This window comes from Lynx canadensis, chromosome D4, assembly GCF_007474595.2.
Source record: "Lynx canadensis isolate LIC74 chromosome D4, mLynCan4.pri.v2, whole genome shotgun sequence".
NCBI lineage: Eukaryota > Metazoa > Chordata > Mammalia > Carnivora > Felidae > Lynx > Lynx canadensis.
In genome coordinates this window covers 31,682,247-31,703,842 of record NC_044315.2, presented here as the reverse complement: position 1 = coordinate 31,703,842, position 21,596 = coordinate 31,682,247, and the positions used below count along the sequence as shown (strand labels likewise).

General features: G+C 40.2%; 2 protein-coding genes across 4 annotated transcripts in view; both read left to right on the top strand.

Annotated features, from left to right (window-relative positions):
* Positions 1 to 1,474: 1,474 nt before the first annotated feature.
* On the top strand, positions 1,475 to 5,770 carry RANBP6 (RAN binding protein 6). Of its 3 annotated transcripts, none has more exons than XM_030293598.1 (2): positions 1,475 to 1,704; positions 2,820 to 2,976. In XM_030293598.1, exons 1-2 carry the CDS (start codon positions 1,569 to 1,571, stop codon positions 2,888 to 2,890), a joined length of 207 nt encoding a protein of 68 aa, XP_030149458.1. In that variant the 5' UTR covers positions 1,475 to 1,568; the 3' UTR covers positions 2,891 to 2,976. The 3 variants fall into 3 exon arrangements, with proteins under 3 accessions (XP_030149458.1, XP_030149456.1, XP_030149457.1); XM_030293597.1 differs by having other exon boundaries at positions 1,596 to 1,704; positions 2,229 to 5,770; XM_030293596.1 differs by having other exon boundaries at positions 1,489 to 5,770.
* A 4,211-nt stretch (positions 5,771 to 9,981) lies between these two features.
* The window catches only part of KIAA2026 (KIAA2026 ortholog), a 135,579-nt gene continuing 123,964 nt past the window's right edge, over positions 9,982 to 21,596 (top strand). The window contains exon 1 of the mRNA XM_030294259.1: positions 9,982 to 10,598. Within this exon, the coding sequence (XP_030150119.1) occupies positions 10,006 to 10,598 (593 nt within the window). The 5' untranslated portion in view covers positions 9,982 to 10,005. The remainder of the gene's footprint in view (positions 10,599 to 21,596) is intronic.

The following is a 21,596-nucleotide window of genomic DNA, read 5'->3' as shown; positions in this document are numbered from 1 at the left end:
GATTCTGATGCAGCTGGTTTTGGTTCACAGCATGAGAAACACTACTTAGAGAATAATGCTTCTTCCTAAATGAGTATAGTATTGCATATTACAATGTAATTTATGAGACTATTTTGTCTATCATCTGGTTAACCCTAAAGCTGTGATTTTCTGTCTTTGAGGGTATATGCAGCAGTGTTTTACAAAATTAAAATTAGGCCCACTTGGAGAAGTTTAAGACAGACTTTGCAGTAAGTGAAGGCCTCTGATCATGTTGCAAAATTAAGAGTAATTATGGGGAAGTGGTATGGTGAAAGATCACTGGTGTTGCTTTCAGAAGAGGTAGATTTGAGACTCAGCTGTGTCATCTTAGGCAGAGTCCTTAACCTCCCTGGGTTTCTATTACTTACCTAAAATTAGTATTAAAACTTTCCCACCGACTTTGCAAACCTGCATAAGGGTCAAAATGACTGAGTGGCAAAGTGCTAATACAAAAGTAAGATCTAATTATTGTTAGAGGAACGATCATTGTTTTTGATTGACACATCTGCTTGAATTTAAAGAAACAATATTTGACTTCAAGGACATTTGTTTCTTACAATAATCTCAACATCTTCCTACTAAAAGGAAAACCATAAAAGCATTTTACAGTGTAGGCAACATGCAAAGAAAACTTTGAGTGACGTGACCAAGGATACAAAATTAATTTATAGATAAGACCAGGATTCAAGTCTTCTGATTACTAGCCCCGATCACTTTCCACCATACTTTATTCAGTTGTTTTTCTCATTCTTTATTATTATCCACGGGCCAGGTGATTCTGACACAGCAGGGTTTGAGCACCACTGTTTTTAGTGCTTTAGATGTGGTAGTGGGATGGCAATCAATGTCTTTACCTTTTATTGTACTTATTTGATAAACAGCTTTATTGAGGTATTATTCACAATACCATACAATCCACCAATCTAACAATGCAATGGTTTTTAGTATAATCACAGAGATGTACAACTATCACCACAATTAATTTTAGAACATTTCATCACCCCAAAAGAAACCGACTATCTGATAGCAGTCATTTTACATTCTCTCCTTCCCACTGCCTCTGTAAATCTACTTTCCGTGTAGATTTGCCTTTTCAAGACCCTTCATATAAACGGAATCATACAATATGGGACCTTTTGTGACCGGCTTCTTCCACCTGGAGGGTTTTCAAGATGCAATTATTGCGTTAAAATTACCGGGGTAACAACAGAGCTAGTTTATTAATATAACGGAGGTAAAAAGTCACCCACAATCCCATTCTAATACATTCAAATCATACTTTTCTTTTTCTTTTTTTTCTTCTTCTCTGCAGGTGCCTTTTCATCTTATTGGAAAACAGACCGAGGATGTCCCTCATCCCCACCCTATCTCACTTATCCCCCCCGCCCCCAGGCCCAGCAGCCCACCTCCGGGAGCTCAGACACAGCACCCCGCCAGCAGTGGATAAGCAGCCCCGCCCATCCCCCTCGGGCGCCTCCCTTACGTCACTGTTTCTGGCCGCAGACCCCCTCCCTCCATCTCCGTCGCGGTTTCTTTGACAGAGCGCTATGGCGGCGGCCGGGTCTGCAGGGGTACCGGCCACCGTGTCGGGAAAGCAAGAGTTTTACCAGCTTCTGAAGAACCTGATCAATCCAAGCTGTATGGTGCGGAGGCAGGCAGAAGAAATCTATGAAAATATTCCAGGTCTGTGTAAGACTACATTCCTCTTAGATGCTGTCAGAAATAGAAGAGCAGGTTATGAGGTGAGACAAATGGCTGCCGCGCTGCTACGACGGCTTTTGTCCTCTGGGTTTGAGGAAGTCTATCCAAATCTGCCTTCTGATGTTCAGAGGGACGTCAAGATTGAACTGATACTGGCCGTTAAGTTAGAAACACATGCTAGCATGAGGAAAAAACTTTGTGATATTTTTGCAGTGCTGGCCAGGAATTTGATAGATGAGGATGGCACTAACCACTGGCCTGAAGGTTTGAAGTTCCTTATTGATTCAATCTACTCTAAAAATGTAGTTCTTTGGGAAGTTGCACTTCACGTTTTCTGGCACTTTCCTGGGATTTTTGGGAACCAAGAGCGGCATGATTTGGATATCATCAAACGTTTGTTGGACCAGTGCATTCAGGATCAAGAACATCCAGCAATCAGGACATTATCTGCTAGAGCTGCAGCTGCATTTGTACTTGCTAATGAGAATAATATTGCTCTTTTCAAGGACTTTGCAGACTTGCTTCCTGGAATCTTACAGGCTGTGAATGACTCATGCTACCAAGATGATGATTCAGTGCTAGAATCCCTTGTTGAGATTGCAGATACCGTACCTAAATACCTGGGTCCTTATTTAGAAGATACTCTGCAGTTGAGTCTGAAGTTATGTGGAGACTCTAGACTTAGTAATCTGCAACGCCAGTTGGCCCTTGAAATAATAGTGACCTTGTCTGAAACTGCAACCCCAATGTTGAAAAAACATACAAATATAATTGCACAGGCAGTTCCTCATATATTAGCAATGATGGTTGATCTACAAGATGATGAGGACTGGGTAAATGCCGATGAAATGGAAGAAGATGATTTTGACAGCAATGCCGTTGCTGCTGAGAGTGCACTAGACAGACTGGCTTGTGGGCTTGGTGGGAAACTTGTTTTACCAATGACTAAGGAGCACATCATGCAGATGCTTCAGAGCCCTGACTGGAAATATCGACATGCTGGATTAATGGCCTTATCTGCCATTGGAGAAGGATGCCATCAGCAAATGGAATCAATTCTAGATGAAACAGTTAACTCTGTTTTGCTTTTTCTTCAGGATCCTCACCCAAGAGTGAGGGCTGCAGCCTGTACTACACTTGGGCAGATGGCTACAGATTTTTCTCCTAACTTCCAAAAGAAATTCCATGAAACAGTGATTGCAGCTCTGTTGCGTACCATGGAAAATCAAGGTAATCAGCGTGTACAATCACATGCGGCTTCTGCACTTATTATTTTTATTGAAGACTGTCCGAAAACATTGCTAGTTCTATATTTGGATAGTATGGTGAGAAATCTACATTCCATCTTGGTGATTAAACTTCAAGAATTGATTCGGAATGGAACTAAATTGGCCTTGGAACAGCTTGTGACAACCATTGCCTCAGTTGCAGATACAATAGAAGAAAAATTTGTTCCATATTATGATATATTTATGCCATCACTAAAGCACATTGTTGAGCTTGCTGTTCAGAAGGAACTCAAGCTTCTGAAAGGAAAAACTATTGAATGCATTAGCCATGTTGGTCTTGCTGTTGGGAAGGAAAAATTTATGCAAGATGCATCAAATGTGATGCAGCTATTGTTGAAGACACAATCAGACTTAAATAATATGGAAGATGATGACCCTCAGACATCTTACATGGTTTCAGCATGGGCTAGAATGTGTAAAATTCTTGGAAGTGATTTTCAACAGTACCTTCCACTAGTTATTGAGCCTCTTATTAAGACTGCTTCAGCTAAACCTGATGTTGCTCTCTTAGACACACAAGATGTGGAAAATATGAGTGATGATGATGGATGGCAATTTGTAAATCTTGGAGACCAACAAAGTTTTGGAATTAAGACTTCAGGACTTGAAGCAAAAGCAACTGCTTGCCAGATGTTGGTTTACTATGCTAAGGAGTTAAGGGAAGGATTTGTGGAATATACAGAACAGAGTGTAAAGCTGATGGTTCCTTTATTGAAATTTTATTTCCATGACAATGTTCGAGTGGCAGCAGCAGAGTCTATGCCTTTTCTCCTGGAATGTGCAAGAACTCGTGGCCCAGAATATCTTGCACAGATGTGGCAATTCATATGTGATCCCTTAATCAAGGCTATTGGGACTGAACCTGATACAGATGTACTCTCAGAAATAATGAATTCTTTTGCAAAGTCCATTGAAGTAATGGGAGATGGGTGCCTTCTTGATGAACACTTAGAAGAACTAGGAGAAATATTGAAAGCAAAACTTGAAGGACACTTTAAAAACCAAGAACTGAGACAGGTTAAAAGACGGGAAGAAAACTACGACCAGCAGGTTGAAATGTCTCTGCAAGATGAGGATGAATGTGATGTTTATATTCTGACCAAAGTATCAGATATTTTGCACTCATTATTTAGTACTTACAAGGAAAAGATTTTACCATGGTTTGAACAGCTTCTTCCATTAATTGTAAATCTAATTTGTTCGAGTAGGCCATGGCCAGATAGACAGTGGGGATTGTGCATATTTGATGATATTATAGAGCACTGCAGTCCAACCTCATATAAGTATGTAGAATATTTTCGGTGGCCAATGCTACTAAATATGCGAGATAACAACCCTGAAGTCAGGCAAGCAGCTGCTTATGGCCTGGGTGTTATGGCACAGTTTGGTGGAGATGATTATCGTTCTTTATGTTCAGAAGCTGTCCCATTGCTGGTAAAAGTTATTAAGTGTGCAAATTCCAAAACCAAAAAAAATGTCATTGCTACAGAGAACTGTATCTCAGCAGTAGGGAAGATTTTGAGGTTTAAGCCTAACTGTGTAAATGTAGATGAAGTTCTTCCACATTGGTTATCATGGCTTCCACTGCATGAGGATAAAGAGGAAGCTATTCAGACTTTGAGTTTTCTCTGTGATTTAATTGAAAGTAACCACCCAGTTGTACTTGGTCCAAATAATTCCAATCTTCCCAAAATAATCAGTATAATTGCAGAAGGAAAAATTAATGAGACTATTAATTATGAAGATCCTTGTGCTAAACGCCTAGCTAATGTTGTGCGTCAGGTACAGACTTCTGAAGAATTATGGTTGGAATGCATATCGCAACTTGATGAGGAGCAGCAGGAAGCTCTACAAGAGTTGCTAAATTTTGCTTGATGCACGTTAATGTCATTTGAATATCTTCTACCATAAAAGTAATTCCAAATAACTATTGTGAATGGATTCCATTACAATTGTGAGAACTGTTCTCTCCTTGCCAAGCAGTTTATATTCCTTCCCTATGTGTTTCTCCAGGATTAGTCAGTGTTACAGCCTTGTGTTCACCTTGCATGTTTTATCTTTTAAATATAGAGCTTGGTGATAACCATTGTCTTAGTGTTTGTCACCTTTCCCCTAGTTGATGTGAAGTACATAAATTGTTGCTACTTGTCTGAATTATTGATGCTGGGCAAACAATATACTTGTGTGAAGATGTCATGCTGCCCATCACAAGGTGCTGAGAGCTTACAAAGATAGGAGAACTTCCAAGGCAAACTATTTGGAATTGTGGGTGAAAGATATAGTGGCAAGCTTATTCCTCCGGGTGCTTTTCATAGTAATGGGAGGATGCTGAAATTGGGAGATACTGCCTTGGATGTGGGGAGATTTCTCTATATATTATGTGAACTTTTTCATCATGTCCTCCTGAGAACTGGGTGAAGCATATCCATATTCTAGTCCTCAAGGTGTCCAGCTGAGAGTTAAGAGAATTGTAAAATCTTAGCCTGACTGGTCTCTATTTTTCAAGTTACCCAGGACTCTAAGAACTATGGTTACTGCAAAGGGTATCCTGGTACATGGAACATTGGTAACATGTAACATACTATTCTGCAGTGTTTGACAAATAGTAAGTAATCAATATTTGTGGGACTCAATCAGTATTATGTGTTTAAGCAGAATATTGCATTGTGTATATATGCCATTTTCCCCCTGAAAGCAGCCCAACAAGGAGAGAAGCCCTGATTTAAAATGGAGTTTAAATAGATTTCTATTTTGAAGAAGTTCTTTTTTTTTTTTTTTTTTTTTAAATTTTTTTTTTCAACGTTTATTTATTTTTGGGACAGAGAGAGACAGAGCATGAACGGGGGAGGGGCAGAGAGAGAGGGAGACACAGAGTCGGAAACAGGCTCCAGGCTCTGAGCCATCAGCCCAGAGCCCGACGCGGGGCTCGAACTCACGGACCGCGAGATCGTGACCTGGCTGAAGTCGGACGCTTAACCGACTGCGCCACCCAGGCGCCCCTGAAGAAGTTCTTAATAGATTCTATAGTAGCACTGAAGATGAAAGGGAAGCAAAATCAATTTTATCTTTAAACATGAGAAAAAACAGCTTTGACTCCAGTCAAATAGCAGTAGATGTGCATTTTAAGAAAACAGCTAATCTAGAGTTAATTAATTGGAATGTTGATCTTTAATGTCCAGCTTTTTGTAGGGTAGAAAAAAGCTTTCTATTCAGTGAATCATTGACCCAAAATTTAAGAACAAATGTATCTGTCATGATTTCCTGGGGTATTGTGAGTACTGTGTATGTAAAGTATTTAGCAAATATTTAAGACCTAGTAAGTGCTTAATAAATGGTACCTGTTAGTGTTGTTGTTTGTTTGCACCTCTGCTGTGTGTGTGTGTGTGTGTGTGTGTGTGTGTGTGTGTGTGTGTGTGTGTGTTAATGGTTTGGAATTCCTTTTACATTAGAATTTCCCTGATTCACTCCCTGCCAGTTCAGATGAGCAGGCCATGTAGGCTGTTGTGGACAGAAATATGAAGTTGAGATTTTAGATATGGATTTCCCATCCATTCCCTGCAATGATTTATTATTTATTACAATAAATAATAGGAAAGGACAGTAAGTATAGTATAGTCACAATTTTATTTAAGATAAATAAAAGTATACATAAATTAATAGAAAAATTCTGCAACAAGATATTAATAAAATTTTCTCTGGGTGGTGGGATTAAATGGCAATTTTTCTTCTCACTAATAATTTACCTACAACCAACATATTTCTTGTATAATAGTTTTTTTAAGCTTAAGGATCTGATCCTACTTTCATAAAAGCTAAGATCACAATCATTGTGGCCTCTCCATGACCTATAGCTGTGGTTCCTTCAACTCCTACCTCTTTATCTTAATTGATATCCCATCAGAAGCCCTTGATCAAATTTCTAGCAATTCCCTACACTCTTGTGCCTGAAAATTGGAAATTCTGCCAGGTGGCCTTGGAGAATTAGGTACCTTGGAGAATTTTGAAGTGTGACAGACCTAGATTTGGATTTTGGCAAACTACTTTCTTAACCTAAGCATCAGTTTCTACATCTGTAAAATAGGCATAATACCTATGATTGTTGTGAGAATTAAAGGTGATAATGAATGTAAGGTGCTTAGTGGCACAGGAGTCAATAAATACAATCTATATTATGAGAGAGTCATGAAATAGAGTTGGTGGCTAAAGATAAAGAGGGGATATTTGCTGGGGGAATGGTCAAAGGAAATGAAGGATGCTCAATGAGACTCATTTTGGGTTGCCATTTGCTGAAATTAGACTGTTCCCTGGCTTTGTTGCTGTGAGCTGAGGTACATCTAAGGGCTCTGAGGAGAAAGCGAAATGTCTCATAAATTACAAATGACTGATGAGAGGAGACCTTGAAAACTGGATAATGGGTGTGTGGGAGCGTCAATACTCAATAAGTGTTCTCATTTAACTATTTTACCTAATTCTGCTACTTAACTTACTGCTACTCTTTCCCCCCCTTCTCCCAAAAGCTTTGAAGTTTTGACTTTTATTGGTTCATTAAAGGTTCACAATAATCAAGGATCAGAATATCCTGACCATTTGTTTAGATGACTTGTACTTTTAAAATGCTTGATTTCTAGGACATAATTGCCAGTTTCAAGCTAGAGCATTCTGTGTAAATAGAAACATATGTGCATCTTTCTCTTTTTACACAAATTTTTAAATGCTTATTTATTTTTTGAGAGACAGAGAGAATACGAGCGGGGGAGAAGCAGACAGAGAGGGACACAGTATCCGAAGCAGGCTCTAGAGGCTGCGAGCTGTCAGCACAGAGCCTGATGTGGGTCTGGAACTCACCAGCTGTGAGATTGCAACCTGAGCCAAATCGGTTGCTTAATCGACTGAGCCACCCAGGCACCCCAAGATTTGCATCTTTCTAATAGAACATAAGAAAATAGTAATATCTGCTTTATGGAACCATTACACTCTTTCACCCCACTTACTTTAAGCATTACCTAATTAAAGTGAATGAGGAGTCCACGTTTTAGACATTCAAAAGTAATTTTTAAATGTATGGTGACATTGTAAGGCTAACGACCTGACTAATACTGTGCAGCTGAGACTTGAAATATTTCAAAACTTTATAACCCCAAGGATTTTTAGTAAGTTTCCATTCCCTTCCTTTATTCTTAGCAGATCTCAAGAATGGAGGTGGGAATATGTTAATTTTAACTGAAAACAAGACATTACTTAAAATAGGAATTGGTCAAGAACTGGACCAGAGTTTTAGAAATTAACAGTTTTACAAATTATCTTTTTTTTTTTTTTGCATGTGAACATATGTTTTAGTTGGTCGAGTCCTTGAACCTGTTTTCTAAACTATAAAATTCTAGTTTTATATTAAAAACCCGGCAGTTACATGGGGGAAGGTGGGTACAGAAAATATGAAATTTACAACAGGATAGGATTTACATTTTGTGCCTTCTCACTATTCATTTGCCATTAACAAGGGTTTTATGGAGCAAGGTCCTTCAGAATTAATTTTAGTTTTTCTTCCCCCCCCCCTTTTTTTTAACATTTATTTATTTATTTATTTATTTTTTATTTAAAAAAATTTTTTTTCAACGTTTATTTATTTTTGGGATAGAGAGAGACAGAGCATGAACGGGGGAGGGGCAGAGAGAGAGGGAGACACAGAATCGGAAACAGGCTCCAGGCTCCGAGCCATCAGCCCAGAGCCTGACGCGGGGCTCGAACTCACGGACCGCGAGATCGTGACCTGGCTGAAGTCGGACGCTTAACCGACTGCGCCACCCAGGCGCCCCAACATTTATTTATTTTCGAGAGACAGAGCAAGAACAGTGGAGGGACAGAGAGAGAGGGAGATAAAGAATCTGAAGCAGGCTCCAGGCTCTGAGCTGTCAGCGCAAAGCCTGACATGCGGCTCCAACGAAGGAACTGTGCGATCATGACTTGAGCCAGAGTTAGAAGCTTAACTGACTGAAGCACCCAAGCGCCCCAGGATTAATTTTAGTTTTTAGGGCTTTTAGGGTCTTGCAAAAGGAAAAAAAAACTCTTTCACTTTCTTTAAAAGCCCTTGGGCCTCTTCGGCAGTGTCGAGTACTCCTGCGCAGGCGCCTTGCTTCTCTCCCCACTCCGCCCCTTAACAGTAGTCTACATGCTGATGACATAATTGGTCCGCGCAACGTATAGGCCTCGGAGCCGGTCGCGCAACCCAAGTCAGTGCTTTTGCGTAGCTGGGCGAGACGCGAAGGGGGTGGGTGGGGCTGTTCTACTACGCATGCGCACCGTGGATGGCGACGGTGCCCTTTTTTTGCCTCTTTCCAGAGCCTTGGGGGTTGCTTGAGTGCCCTCCCTCTTCTTCTCCGCCCCTCCCCTTCCTTCCCCCCGCCCTCGGCCCAGCGGGACTTCTAACTGACAGTTGTCGCCGGGGCCGTTCCGCGCGCCGCCTCCTCCTGCCCGGGTACCCCGCAGGTAGAGAGGGGGCGGGAGCGGGTGTAAGGGGAGAGGAGGAGGAGCCCCAGCCTCCGCAGCCCAGTGCTGCAGCCCCCTTCGGGGCGGCTAGAGAAGAATCCTCACTTCCTCTTCGTCCCCTCCCAACCCCCTTACGGCCGGCCCGGAGAGGGTGGGGCGCCGAGGCCGCGGCAGCCAGGCCTAGCCTGGCCGGTGAGGAGCAGGCGGGCGGGGCGCGAAGGGGTGAGGCAAAGGAGGGCCTGGCGCGCTCCGCCGCCGGGGGGAGGGGAGAGGAGGGCACCTAGGCTCTCCTCTTCTCTCCCCCCTCCCCAGCGCGCCATGTAACCCCGCCCCGCCGGCTACAAGCTCAGGACCCCCGCGGGTAGCTAGCGGAGCAGGCGGCTGAGAGGAAAGCCCAATGCGGCTGGGGCTGCGGGGCAAGGCCGAGCCCTAAGGAAGCGGCCCGCGCTCACGCGTTCCCCGGCGCCTCGATCGGCGTCTCCACACGGCCCAACGTGGTTCTGCCGGGGCCATGAGCGTGCCCGAGACGCCGGGGGAGATGGAGCCTGCCGGGGAGGAGGAGCGGCCGCCACCAGCGACCAAGGAAGAGGACGACGAGGAGGAGATGGCAGTGGCGGTCCCGGCCTCAAGGCCGGCTCAAGGGAGGGGTACCTCGTCGCAGGAGGAGGAGGACGACGAAGAGGAGGAGGAAGAGGCGATGGTGGTCGGGGGCGGTGGCTGCAAGGAGCAGGACCTGACCTATGAGCTGCAGCAGGGCTACCGCATCCTGGGCGAGTTCCTGCAGGAGAAGCACCGGGGCCTCACTGCCCCCTTCCTGCAGCCCTTGGGGGGCGTTGTCTTCGGGGAGGCTGAGGTGGCTGAGGGGCCGCGCAGCGGGGGCCGGGGCGGTCGCGCCCTCCCGCAGCAGGTCGGGCAGGGCATGTGTCTGCTACAGATGGAGGAGAAGTTCGCCGGCGGCCTGTACCGCGGCATCACCGAGTTCGTGGCGGACTTCAGGTTGATGCTGGAGACATGCTACCGCCTGCATGGAGTGGACCATTGGATCTCCAAACAGGGCCAGAAGCTAGAGATGATGCTGGAGCAAAAGTTGGCGCTTCTTTCTCGGTAAGTGAGTCCTGTCCCCAGTGGGACTGATGGAGTGACACAAACATCGTCGCACGTGTCCGAGGATGGGTTGGGCCAGGGGACGGGGGGCGTAGCTGTTACGTGCAGGGTTGGTGCTGCAGAACCCGGGAGGAGGAGCAGGCCTGAGTGGAGGCCCACAAAGGTGTGGTGGGTGTGTGGTGAATGTACTCATTACCCAAATGGAAAGCTGAAAGGGAGTCGAGTCCTGAGCGCAGAAGAACAGGTAAAGTTTGTAGATAGAAAGTAATATGGTACCCATAGGAAGAATTACGGGGGTAGGGTAGAGGGAAAGAAAGTTTTAGTGAGATGGGAGATGGACCCGCCACTTTTAGACAGTTTTAACATGACGTTAGAAAAGGTTTTAGGATGAAGTATCGTTAGAAAAATGTGTTTGGCTTATGTAAAAAGATGGTCGTTTCAAACCGTTTAAAAAATGTATCTTTTTTTCACTACCCATGTCCACCGTCGGAAATTTACGGATTGTGTTTAAATGGTTAATGATTACTCTGGCGTATTCCTGATCTTTTCTCTCAGCTTCATATGAGGAGGCCGAATTTTTGTGATAATAGTGGATGCATCAACACAAAATTTTTAAAACGTTTAGACTTTTGTGTTTATTCTACCAGAAATCAGAGTCAATTCAGATGGCACTGTGCTCTTGATATAATCCACACAAATAGCCAGAGTCAATTATTTTTCTTTAGTCAGAGAAAATAATGTAACACAAGAGATACTAAAATAAACATATTTATAAATATATATTTGATGTGAACCAAATTAATTTCTCAAGTGGAAATTCTTCAGGAATAGAAAAATAATTGAATGTTGGAAATGGTAGTTGAAGTGGAATAGTAGTTTGATTCTTTACTAGCTGAGTGAACTTGAACAAGTCACTACCTTTTTGGCTTCAGATAATAATAGTATCTCATGGGGTTGCTGTAAGATTAAATGAGTTAATAAGTGTAAAGTCAACAGTGTCAGTTCCATAATTAGTCTGATATAAGTTGTAACCATTACAATATTAGCAATAGTAGTTGAATAAATGAATATTTTCCTCATTTCCTGGGCCTTATACTAGTGCTTTTATGGAATAGTTTCTGAGAAGTTGTAGGTTTTTGGTCCTTGATTTATTTTATTTTTATTTTATTATTTTATTTTATTTTATTTTATTTTATTTTATTTTATTTTATTTTATTTTATTTATTTTTGAGAGAAAGGAAGAGAGAGAATCTTGAGCAGGCGCCACACTCAATGCAGTGCCTGACGTTGGGCTGGATCCCATTACCCTGGGATCATGACCTGACCCTAAATTAAGAGTTTAATGCTTAACTGATTGAGCCAACCAGGTACCCCTGGACCTGGATTTATAATGGTAGTTTAAAAATAATCTAATATGTCATTGGCTTCCCATACGATGTTTTCAAGACTATCAGTGACTTCTTTCACTGAAAACAATAGTTAACCTAGTGCTTGACTCATTAGAGGGCCTCTATTTAAGGAATTTCTTCTTGAATCCTTTCATAAAATACAATCATTTGGTAATGATTATTCACAGATTTGCTTTTAATACTTTATTTAATGTTATTATACTTGTGTAGTGTGTTTGTTACTATTGTCTCCACAGAGTCATTATAGTTATGACTTACAAAGAAAAACAATCCATTCACACGTCACTTTTTTAAGTGGTAAAATATACTCCAAGTTGATGTCACAGGATTTTAGACTTGGAAGGCACCATAGCGTTCATCTAGTCCAAGCATCCAGATTTACAAATGTGGAAACGGCTTTAGCATGAGATTGCATGAAAGTGCTAAGAAGTAGCATATTGGTTTGGATGAATTACAGGTCTTTTCAAAAGTGTATGTGTGTAATAAATACTTTTTGAGCCCGACAAAAGAACAAGAAGACTGTTGAACATAAAGTTAATTTCTAAATGCTTAGTTAGAATGATTCCTGGTGGCTAATGCTCAGAATGCTGTATTCCCATATGGTCTAATAGCATCCATACTTAGAAATTAAACTTAAGGGGCCCCTGGGTGGCTCAGTCGGTTAAGTGCCCGACTTTGGTTCAGGTCATTATCTCACAGTTCATGAGTTCCAGCCCCAGGTTGGACTCTGTGCTGATGGCTAGGAGCCTCGAGCCTGCTTCGGATTCTGTGTCTCCCTCTCTCCCTTTGCCCCTACCCCGCTCATACTCTGTGTGTGTGTGTGCACGTGTGTGTGTCTTAAAAATAAACATTAAAGAAAAATTAAACTTAAGACCTTCTCAGTTGACTCCATAGCTCCGGGGTTAGAGCACTGGTCTTGTAAACTTAAGACATTCTGTTGTTTATAAACATAATGACATAATGTATTTCTGACATTATTAGTTCAAGAGATAAAATTCTTGCATTTTAGTAGCAAAAACTAAAAATATGATGGTCTCAGATGAAGTTTTGAGTCCTTCAATTTTATTGTATTTGATGTAAGTAAACATTTTGTAATTAATTATTAATAAGTTTGCCAGACCACACTTGTAGAATTCATTTCTTTTTCTATAATAGCCTAAAATCTGAGTTATTACTAAATAAATGCTTTGAGTGGGCATAACTTTGAGAAAAGTGTGGGTTATAACTGGTATAAATTAAGATACATAGATGTTCCAGAACAACATTCTGTGAACCGGCCACATGAGTATGATTTTTAGCAGTTGACTCAGATACCTTGTTTGAAAACACATGGTATGTGGTATTTTAGTAATAAAAAAAAATCTCTTAGATATTATTTAAGTTTTCTTTTGTCTTATATATATTTGTAAAACATTGAATTCTTATTTTTAGATTATTGTAAAGAGAACTTTACAGCTGCTCCATATACCGAGCTTTTAGCGAGCAAGAAATGAGATACAGTAAAGAAAATGACACATTATCATGGTAGAGCAGCCCAATAGTTTTAGTACCCTGGACTATGGACACAGTGTTTAATTTGAATCTCAGTCTAAGTCATTTGTACTATCAGAGTATTAGGCTAGATTATTTGTACAGATTAGTATCTGCCAAAGCTAGACATTCAGCTTCCTGAGATCAAAAGATAAGCCCAAGCCTATAAACATAGTTTAGTAGGGAAACAGAGACTTAAAAAGATAACGATTCTATAATGGACATATAGACAGGTACATGGGGAATTTAAGAGGGAGACCTGGGGCGCCTGGGTGGCGCAGTCGGTTAAGCGTCCGACTTCAGCCAGGTCACGATCTCGCGGTCCCTGAGTTCGAGCCCCGCGTCGGGCTCTGGGCTGATGGCTCAGAGCCTGGAGCCTGTTTCCGATTCTGTGTCTCCCTCTCTCTCTGCCCCTCCCCCGTTCATGCTCTGTCTCTCTCTGTCCCCAAAATAAATAAACGTTGAAAAAAAAAAATTTTTAAAAAAAAGAGGGAGACCTAAATCTGAATGGGAATAAGTGTGGGGATGGCAAGTGAGAAGAGGAAATGAGAAGGGGGAAAGAGATTAGGTAAAAGATAACGTAAAGACATTTATACCTGAACAATTATTGAAGATTGCTGCTGTATATTTTTTGGAGGGCTTCAGGGTGGCATTGTAGAATGCTCAACTATAGTGAATGCAAGGTATGAAATGCAGTGTTTCTGGGAACTACAGGTGCTTCTGTATAGCTACAGTGTGGTCTCCAGAGTAGAGTTTGCACCCCAGCAGGTATGCAGGATGATTGACTGGGGTGAAGGAAGAAAATATTACAATTTCAATATATTTGTTTTTTTTTTAATTCTTTTTAAATCTCTATTTTAGTTTACTTTTTGGTGTATATAATAGCATTGCATGTATAAAGTATAAACTTATAAATATACTTTTATATATAAATATATATTAGTGACATATAACAATTTGTTTTATGTATATATTATTTATGATAAAACTAGGATTAAGATTTAGACAACAAATCTATTCTCAAAGTTTTATATATACATATATATATATATACACACACACACATATATAGTGGCTAATATACAATGTGTATGTACAGTGTGCTCTTGGTTTTTGGGGTGGATTCCCGTGGTTTATTGCTTACATACAACACCCACTGCTCATCCCAACAGGTGCCCTCCTCAATGCCCATCACCCATTTTCCCCTCTCCCCCACACTCCCATCAACCCTCAGTTCTCTGTATTTAAGTCTCTTATGGTTTGCCTCCTCCCTCTCTGTTTGTAACTGTTTTTTTTTTTCCCCTTCCCTTCCCTCATGGTCTTCTGTTAAGTTTTTCAAGATCCACTTATGACTGAAAACATGTGATATCTGTCCTTCTCTGACTGACTTATTTCACTCCGCATAGTACCTTCTAGTTCCATTGACATTGCTGCAAATGGCATGAATTCTTTCTCATTGCCAAGTAGTATTCCATTGTACATATAAATTGCATCTTTATCCATTCATCAGTTGATGGACATTTAGGCTCTTTCCATAATTTGGCTATTGTTGAAAGTGCTGCTATAAACATTGGGGTACAAGTGCCCCTAGGCATCAGCACTCCTGTATCCTTCGAATAAATTCCTAGTAGTGCCATTGCTGGGTCATAGGTAGTTCTATTTTTAATTTTTTGAGGAACCTCTACACTGTTTTCCAGAGCGGCTGCACCAGTTCGCGTTCCCACCAACAGTGCAAGAGGGTTCCCATTTCTCCACATCCTGTCCAGCATCTACAGTCTCCTGATTTGTTCATTTTAGCCACTCTGACCAGTGTGAGGTGGTATCTCAGTGTGGCTTTGATTTGTACTTCCCTGATGAGGAGTGACGTTGAGCATCTTTTCATGTGTCTGTTGGCCATCTGGATGTCTTCTTTGGAAAAGTGTTCATGTCTTCTGCCCATTTCTTCACTGGATTGTTTTTCTGGTGTTGAGTTTGATAAGTTCTTTTGTAGATTTTGGATACTAACCCTTCTTCCGATATGTCATTTGCAAATATCTTTTCCCATTCCATCGGTTGCCTTTTAGTTTTGTTGATTGTTTCCCTTGCAGTGCAGAAGCTTTTTCTCTTCATGAGGTCCCAATAGTTCATTTTTACTTTTAAGTCCCTTGCCTTTGGAGATGTGTCAAGCAAGAAATTGCTGTGACTGAGGTCAAAGAGGTTGTTGCCTGCTTTCTCCTCTAGGGTTTTGATGGTTTCCTGTCTCACATTTAGGTCTTTCATCCATTTTGAGTTTATTTTTGTGAATGGTGTAAGAAAGTGGTCTAGTTTCATTCTTCTGCATGTTGCTGTCCAGTTCTCCCAGCACCATTTGTTAAAGAGACTGTCTTTTTTCCATTGGATATTCTTTCCTGCTTTGTCAAAGATTAGTTGGCCATACATTTGTGGGTCCAATTCTGGGGTTTCTATTCTATTCCATTGGTCTATGTGTCTGTTTTTGTGCCAATACCATACTGTCTTGATGATTACAGCTTTGTAGTAGAGGCTAAAGTCTGGGATTGTGATGCCTCCCACTTTGGTTTTCTTCTTCAATATTACTTTAGCTATTTGGGGCCTTTTCATACAATACAGATTCCACACAAAGGTTAGGATTGTTCTAGCTTTGAGAATTATGCTGGTGCAACTTTGATTCGGATCTCATTTAATGTGTAGATTGCTTTGGGTAGTATTGACATTTTAACAATACTTATTCTTCCAATCCATGAGCATGGAATGTTCTTGTGTCTTCAGTTTCGTTCATAAGCTTTCTATAGTTTTCAGCATACAGGTCTTTTACATCTTTGGTTAGGTTTATTCCTAGATATTTTATGGTTCTTGATGCAATTGTAAATTGGGTCAGTTTCTTTATTTCTCTTTCTTTTACTTCGTTATTGGTGTATAAAAATGCAACCGATTTCTGTACATTGACTTTGTATCCTGCGACTTTGCTGAATTCATGTGTCACTTCTGGGAGTCTTTTGGTGGAGTCTTTCAGGTTTTCCATGTAGAGTATCCTGTCGTCTGCAAAAAATGAAAGTTTAACTTCTTCTTTGCCAGTTTTGAGGCCTTTTATTTCATTTTGTTGTCTGATTGCAGATGCTAGGACTTCCATCACTATGTTAAACAACAGTGGTGAGATTGGACATCCCTGTCGTCTTCTTGATCTCAGGGGGAAAGCTCTCAGTTTTTCCCTACTGGGGATGAGATTAGTTGTGGGCTTTTCATAGATGGCTTTTATGATGTTTAGGTATGTTCCTTCTATCCTGACTTTCTTTAGGGTTTTTATCAAGAAAGGATGCTACGTTTTGTCAAATGCTTTTACTGCATCTATCGACAGGATCATGTGGTCTTATTCTTTCTTTTATTAACGTGATGTATCACACCGACTGATATGCGAATATTGAACCAGCCCTGCAGCCCAGGAATGAATCCCACTTGATGATGGTGAATAGTTCTTTTTATATGTTGTTGAATTTGATTTGCTAGTATCTTGTGAATTTTTGCATCCATGTTCATCAGGGATATTGGCCTGTAGTTCTCCTTTTTTGTGGAGTCTCTGTCTGGTTTGGGAATCAAGGTAATTCTGGCTTCATAGAATGAGTCCGGAAGTTTTCCTTCTGTTTCTATTTTTTGGAACAGCTTGAGAAGGATAGGTATTAATTCTCCTTTAGATGTCTGGTGGAATTCCTCTGGGAAGCCATCTGGTCTAGGACTTTTATTTATTGGGAGAAATTTGGTAACTGATTAAATTTCTTCACTAGTTATGGGTCTGTTCAAATTTTCTATTTCTTCCCGTTTGAGTTTTGGTACCGTGTGGGTGTCTAGGAATTTGTCCATTTCTTCCTGGGTGTCCAGTTGGTTGGCATATAATTTTTCATAGTATTCTCTGATAATTGCTTGTATTTCTGAGGGATTGGTTGTAATAAATTCATTTTCATTTGTGTTTTTATCTGTTTGGGTCCACTCTCCTTTTTGAGGTGTCTGGCTAGGAGTTTATCAGTTTTCTTTATTTTTTCAAAAAACCAGCTCTTAGTTTCATTGATCTGTTCTTCCGTTTTTTTTGTTGTTGTTGTTGTTTTGATTCTATATTGTTTATTTCTGTTCTGATCTTTATTATTTCTCTTCTGCTGGGTTTGGTGTTTCTTTGCTGTTCTGCTTCTAGTTCCTTTAGATGTGCTGTTAGATTTTGTTTTGGGGATTTTTCTGTTTTTTGAGATAGGCCTGGATTGCAGTGTATTTTTCTCTTAGGGCTACCTTTGCTGCATCCTAAAGGGTTTACATTGATGTATTTTCATTCCATTTTTTTCCATATATTTTTAAATTTCTTCTTTAATTGCCTGGTTGACCCATTCATTGTTTAGTCGAATGTCCTTTAACTTCCATGCATTTGGAAGTTTTCCAAACTTTTTCCTGTGGTTGATTTCAAGTTTCATAGCATTGTGATCTGAAAGTATGTATGATCTCAATTCTTTTGTATTTATTGAGGGCTGTTTTGTGATCTATCTTGGAGAATGTTCCATGTGCACTCTAAATATATCTGTCAAGTCCATCTGGTCCAGTGTATTATTCAGAGCCATTGTTTGTTTATTGATTTTCTGTCTAGATGATCTGTCCATTGTTGTAAGTGGAGTATTAAAGTCCCCTGCAGTTACCACATTCTTACCAGTAAGATTGCTTATGTTTGTAATCAGTTGTTTTATATATTTGGGTGCTTCTGAATTCAGTACATAAACATTTAGTTAGCTCTTTACAACTGTCACAACTTTACTGTCTTCTAGGGAACTTGAATATAAATGCACTGTATGAGAGTTAGTGACCCAGGGAGCCTTCTGTTTTGCCTGTGCTGAGAAGTGATTGCTTCTGTATGATAAGGAATAGCTGTAGTGGTAGGTAGTAAGATGTTCAGCAGAGCAGTCCTAACTTAGTAAAAATGCTTACCAAAATTGTTGACGTTGGTAAGGCACTGAATGCTATTTTCTTGTAAATAAAAACTTAACCTTTGTGTGTACCTTAGAGAAAATCAAGAAATGGAAAATTATTCTGAGCAAAATATTCTTATTAAAAATTAATTATGATAGTCTGCAGTTCTTTTGGAAATTTAATTTTTTTATTTGGTGCCACTGCAGTTACAAATATAGGCCTTGAAAGTTTTGTTTTTTGTTTTTATAAGGACTTTTGCAATTCCTGTTGAACTTGCCATCTTGCATTTTGCTAATGAATGCCTTCTTGTTTAATCCTTTGCTTTCACTTTCCCCTCTCCATCTGTTTGGTGAATGAAATAGTTTAGATCACTTCGTAGTTACAACTTTTCTCCTTTCCACTCTATTGTGCTATTACTTAAACTGTTTATCTTTTGAGTCTTCCTTTGGCTGTGTTTTTCATTATAACTGTGGATAATCTCTGAAGTTATGCCTTTAGATCTTTTTTTTTTTTTTTAATTTTTTTTTCAACGTTTTTATTTATTTTTGGGACAGAGAGAGACAGAGCATGAACGGGGGAGGGGCAGAGAGAGAGGGAGACACAGAATCGGAAACAGGCTCCAGGCTCCGAGCCATCAGTCCAGAGCCCGACGCGGGGCTCGAACTCATGGACCGCGAGATCGTGACCTGGCTGAAGTCGGACGCTTAACCGACTGCGCCACCCAGGCGCCCCTAGATCTTCTTAAATCTATTCTTGTATGGCAAGAGCATTTATTTTTTATAACTTTATCAGTAAGACTCTCAAATCAATATTTTGAGCTTTCCCTTTTGTTTTAGTTTCATATTTCTGTCCACAGAACTTTTCCAATGGGTTGTACAACTATTGTATCTGAAAATGTTAAAAACTAAGTTTATTTCTAACCCAGATCTCCTTCTAATTTTTCTGTTTTTCTTTTCAGCTTTCTCATTCTTCTCCGTGGTGTCACTATTGTTTCAATCTGAATATATCAAATTCATCTTTGATTCTTACACTTTTCATTCAGTACATACACACTATCATCATGTTCATTGCTGAGTTCCTGTTGCTCAGCAAATATTTTGAATGAATGAATAACGGGAATGAATATAATTAGTATTCTTTCTCTACTCTTTCCTACTGATGTAAAACTGTTCTTTCTGCAAAGTCCAAGTCCTTGATGAGAAAGTAATCACACAGTATAGAGCAGTTGAGTAAATATGAATGAAAAAATATCACATGGGAAGCTGGGAAGATGGCAGAGCAGGAGGACCCTAAGTTTGCCTTGTCCCACAGATACAACTAGGTAACATATCATATCAATGTAAATACCCCAGAAAACTACTGGAAGACTGGCAGAACAAATTCTACAGTTAAAGGTAGAGAACAGGCCACATGAAAGAGGGTAGGAAGGGTGGAGATGCAGTGGGAAGCAAAATCCTGGCCATCGCGGGCAGTAGGAAGTCACAAGTGCGGAAAAGGGCAAGAAACAGAGTATCACCCTGGGGAGTCTGCATGGGAAAGCTGAATCCCTATAACATTTGGCTTTGAAAATGAGAGGGGCTGAATTCGTGGGTTCTTATAACTAACGGAACATAAAGTTTGGAATTTTGAAAATCAGTGGGCTTAGTTCTGGGAGAGCTCAGAGGATGTTAGGAAGCTGAGACCCTCCCTTAAAGAGACACCTTGACAAGTGTAATATTCCCATTATAGGTATTTCAGAATAAGAAGAGAGAGAAAAGGGAGCAGGAAACTTATTTGAAGAAATAATAGCTGTAGACTTCCCTAATCTATTGGGGAAGGGCACAGATATGCAGATCCAGGAGGCACAGAGATCCCCCAACAAAATCAACCCAAGGAGGTCCACACCAAGACAAACAGTAATTAAGGTGGCAAAAATTAGTGACAATTTTTTTTTTAAGTGGCAAGAGAAAGGAGATACACACAAGGGAAACTTCATGAGTTTGCCTGTCAGCAGATTTTTCAGCAGAAACATTGTAAGCCAGAAGGGAAGGGCATGAAATATTTAAGGTGCTGAAAATGAAAGATCTGCAGCCCAGAATACTGTACCCAGTTAAGACTATCATTCAGAATATAAGGAGAGATAAGAGAGTTTCTCAGACAGAAACTAAAGGAGTTCATGACCGCTTAATCAGTCCTACTAGAAATCTTTGAGTGGAAAAGAAAGACTATAAATAAGAGAATGAAGTAGGAAACACAAAAGCAGTAAAAATAAGTATATCTGTAAAAATCAGTCAAGAGATTCACAAAATAAGAGGATGTAAAATGACAGTATATACCTAAAATGTAGGGGGAAGAGGAATAAAGAACAGGTTTAAATTTATGAGACCACATATATAGAAGATATTATATGCAAACTGAATGGTAACCACAAATTCAAAAACCAGTAATAGAGATGTAAAGAATAAAAGAAAGAAATTTAAGTCTATCACCAAAGAAAGCCAGCAAACCATGAGAGAAAGACAAGAAAGGATCAGAGAAAAATTTCAATAACTATTTTGAATGTAAATGGACTAAATACTGTAATCAAAAGGCACAGTGTGACAGAGTAGATAAAAAACAAGACCAATCTATATGCTGCCTACAGGAGAGTCATTTCAGAAGAAAAGATGCCTGCAGATTGAAAGTAGGGGATAGAGAAACATTTATCATGCAAATCGTTGTCAAAACAAAGATAGGATAGCAATATTTATATTGGACAAACTAGACTTTAAAACAAAGACTGTAACAAGAGAGAAGAGAGAAGGATACTATATGATAATCCTACAAGAACATATAACAATTATAAATATTTATGCACCCCACATGGGAGCACCCCAATACATAAAAAAATAACAAATATAACAGAACTCAACAATAATAAAACAACAATAGTAGGGGACTTTAACACCCCACTTACATCAGTGAACAGATCATCTAAACAAAATCAACAAGGAAACTGGCTTTGAATGACACATTGAACCAGATAGATTTAGCAGATATATTCAGAGCACTCCACCCTAAAACAGCAGAATACATATTCTTTTCAAGGGCACATGGAATATTCTCCAGAATAGAGCATATATTAGGCCACAAAACAACTCTCAAG

Coding starts and splice junctions, on each gene's coding strand:
- RANBP6 (XM_030293596.1), top strand. CDS start 1,569: ATGGCGGCGGCCGGGTCTGCAGGGGTACCGGCCACCGTGTCGGGAAAG.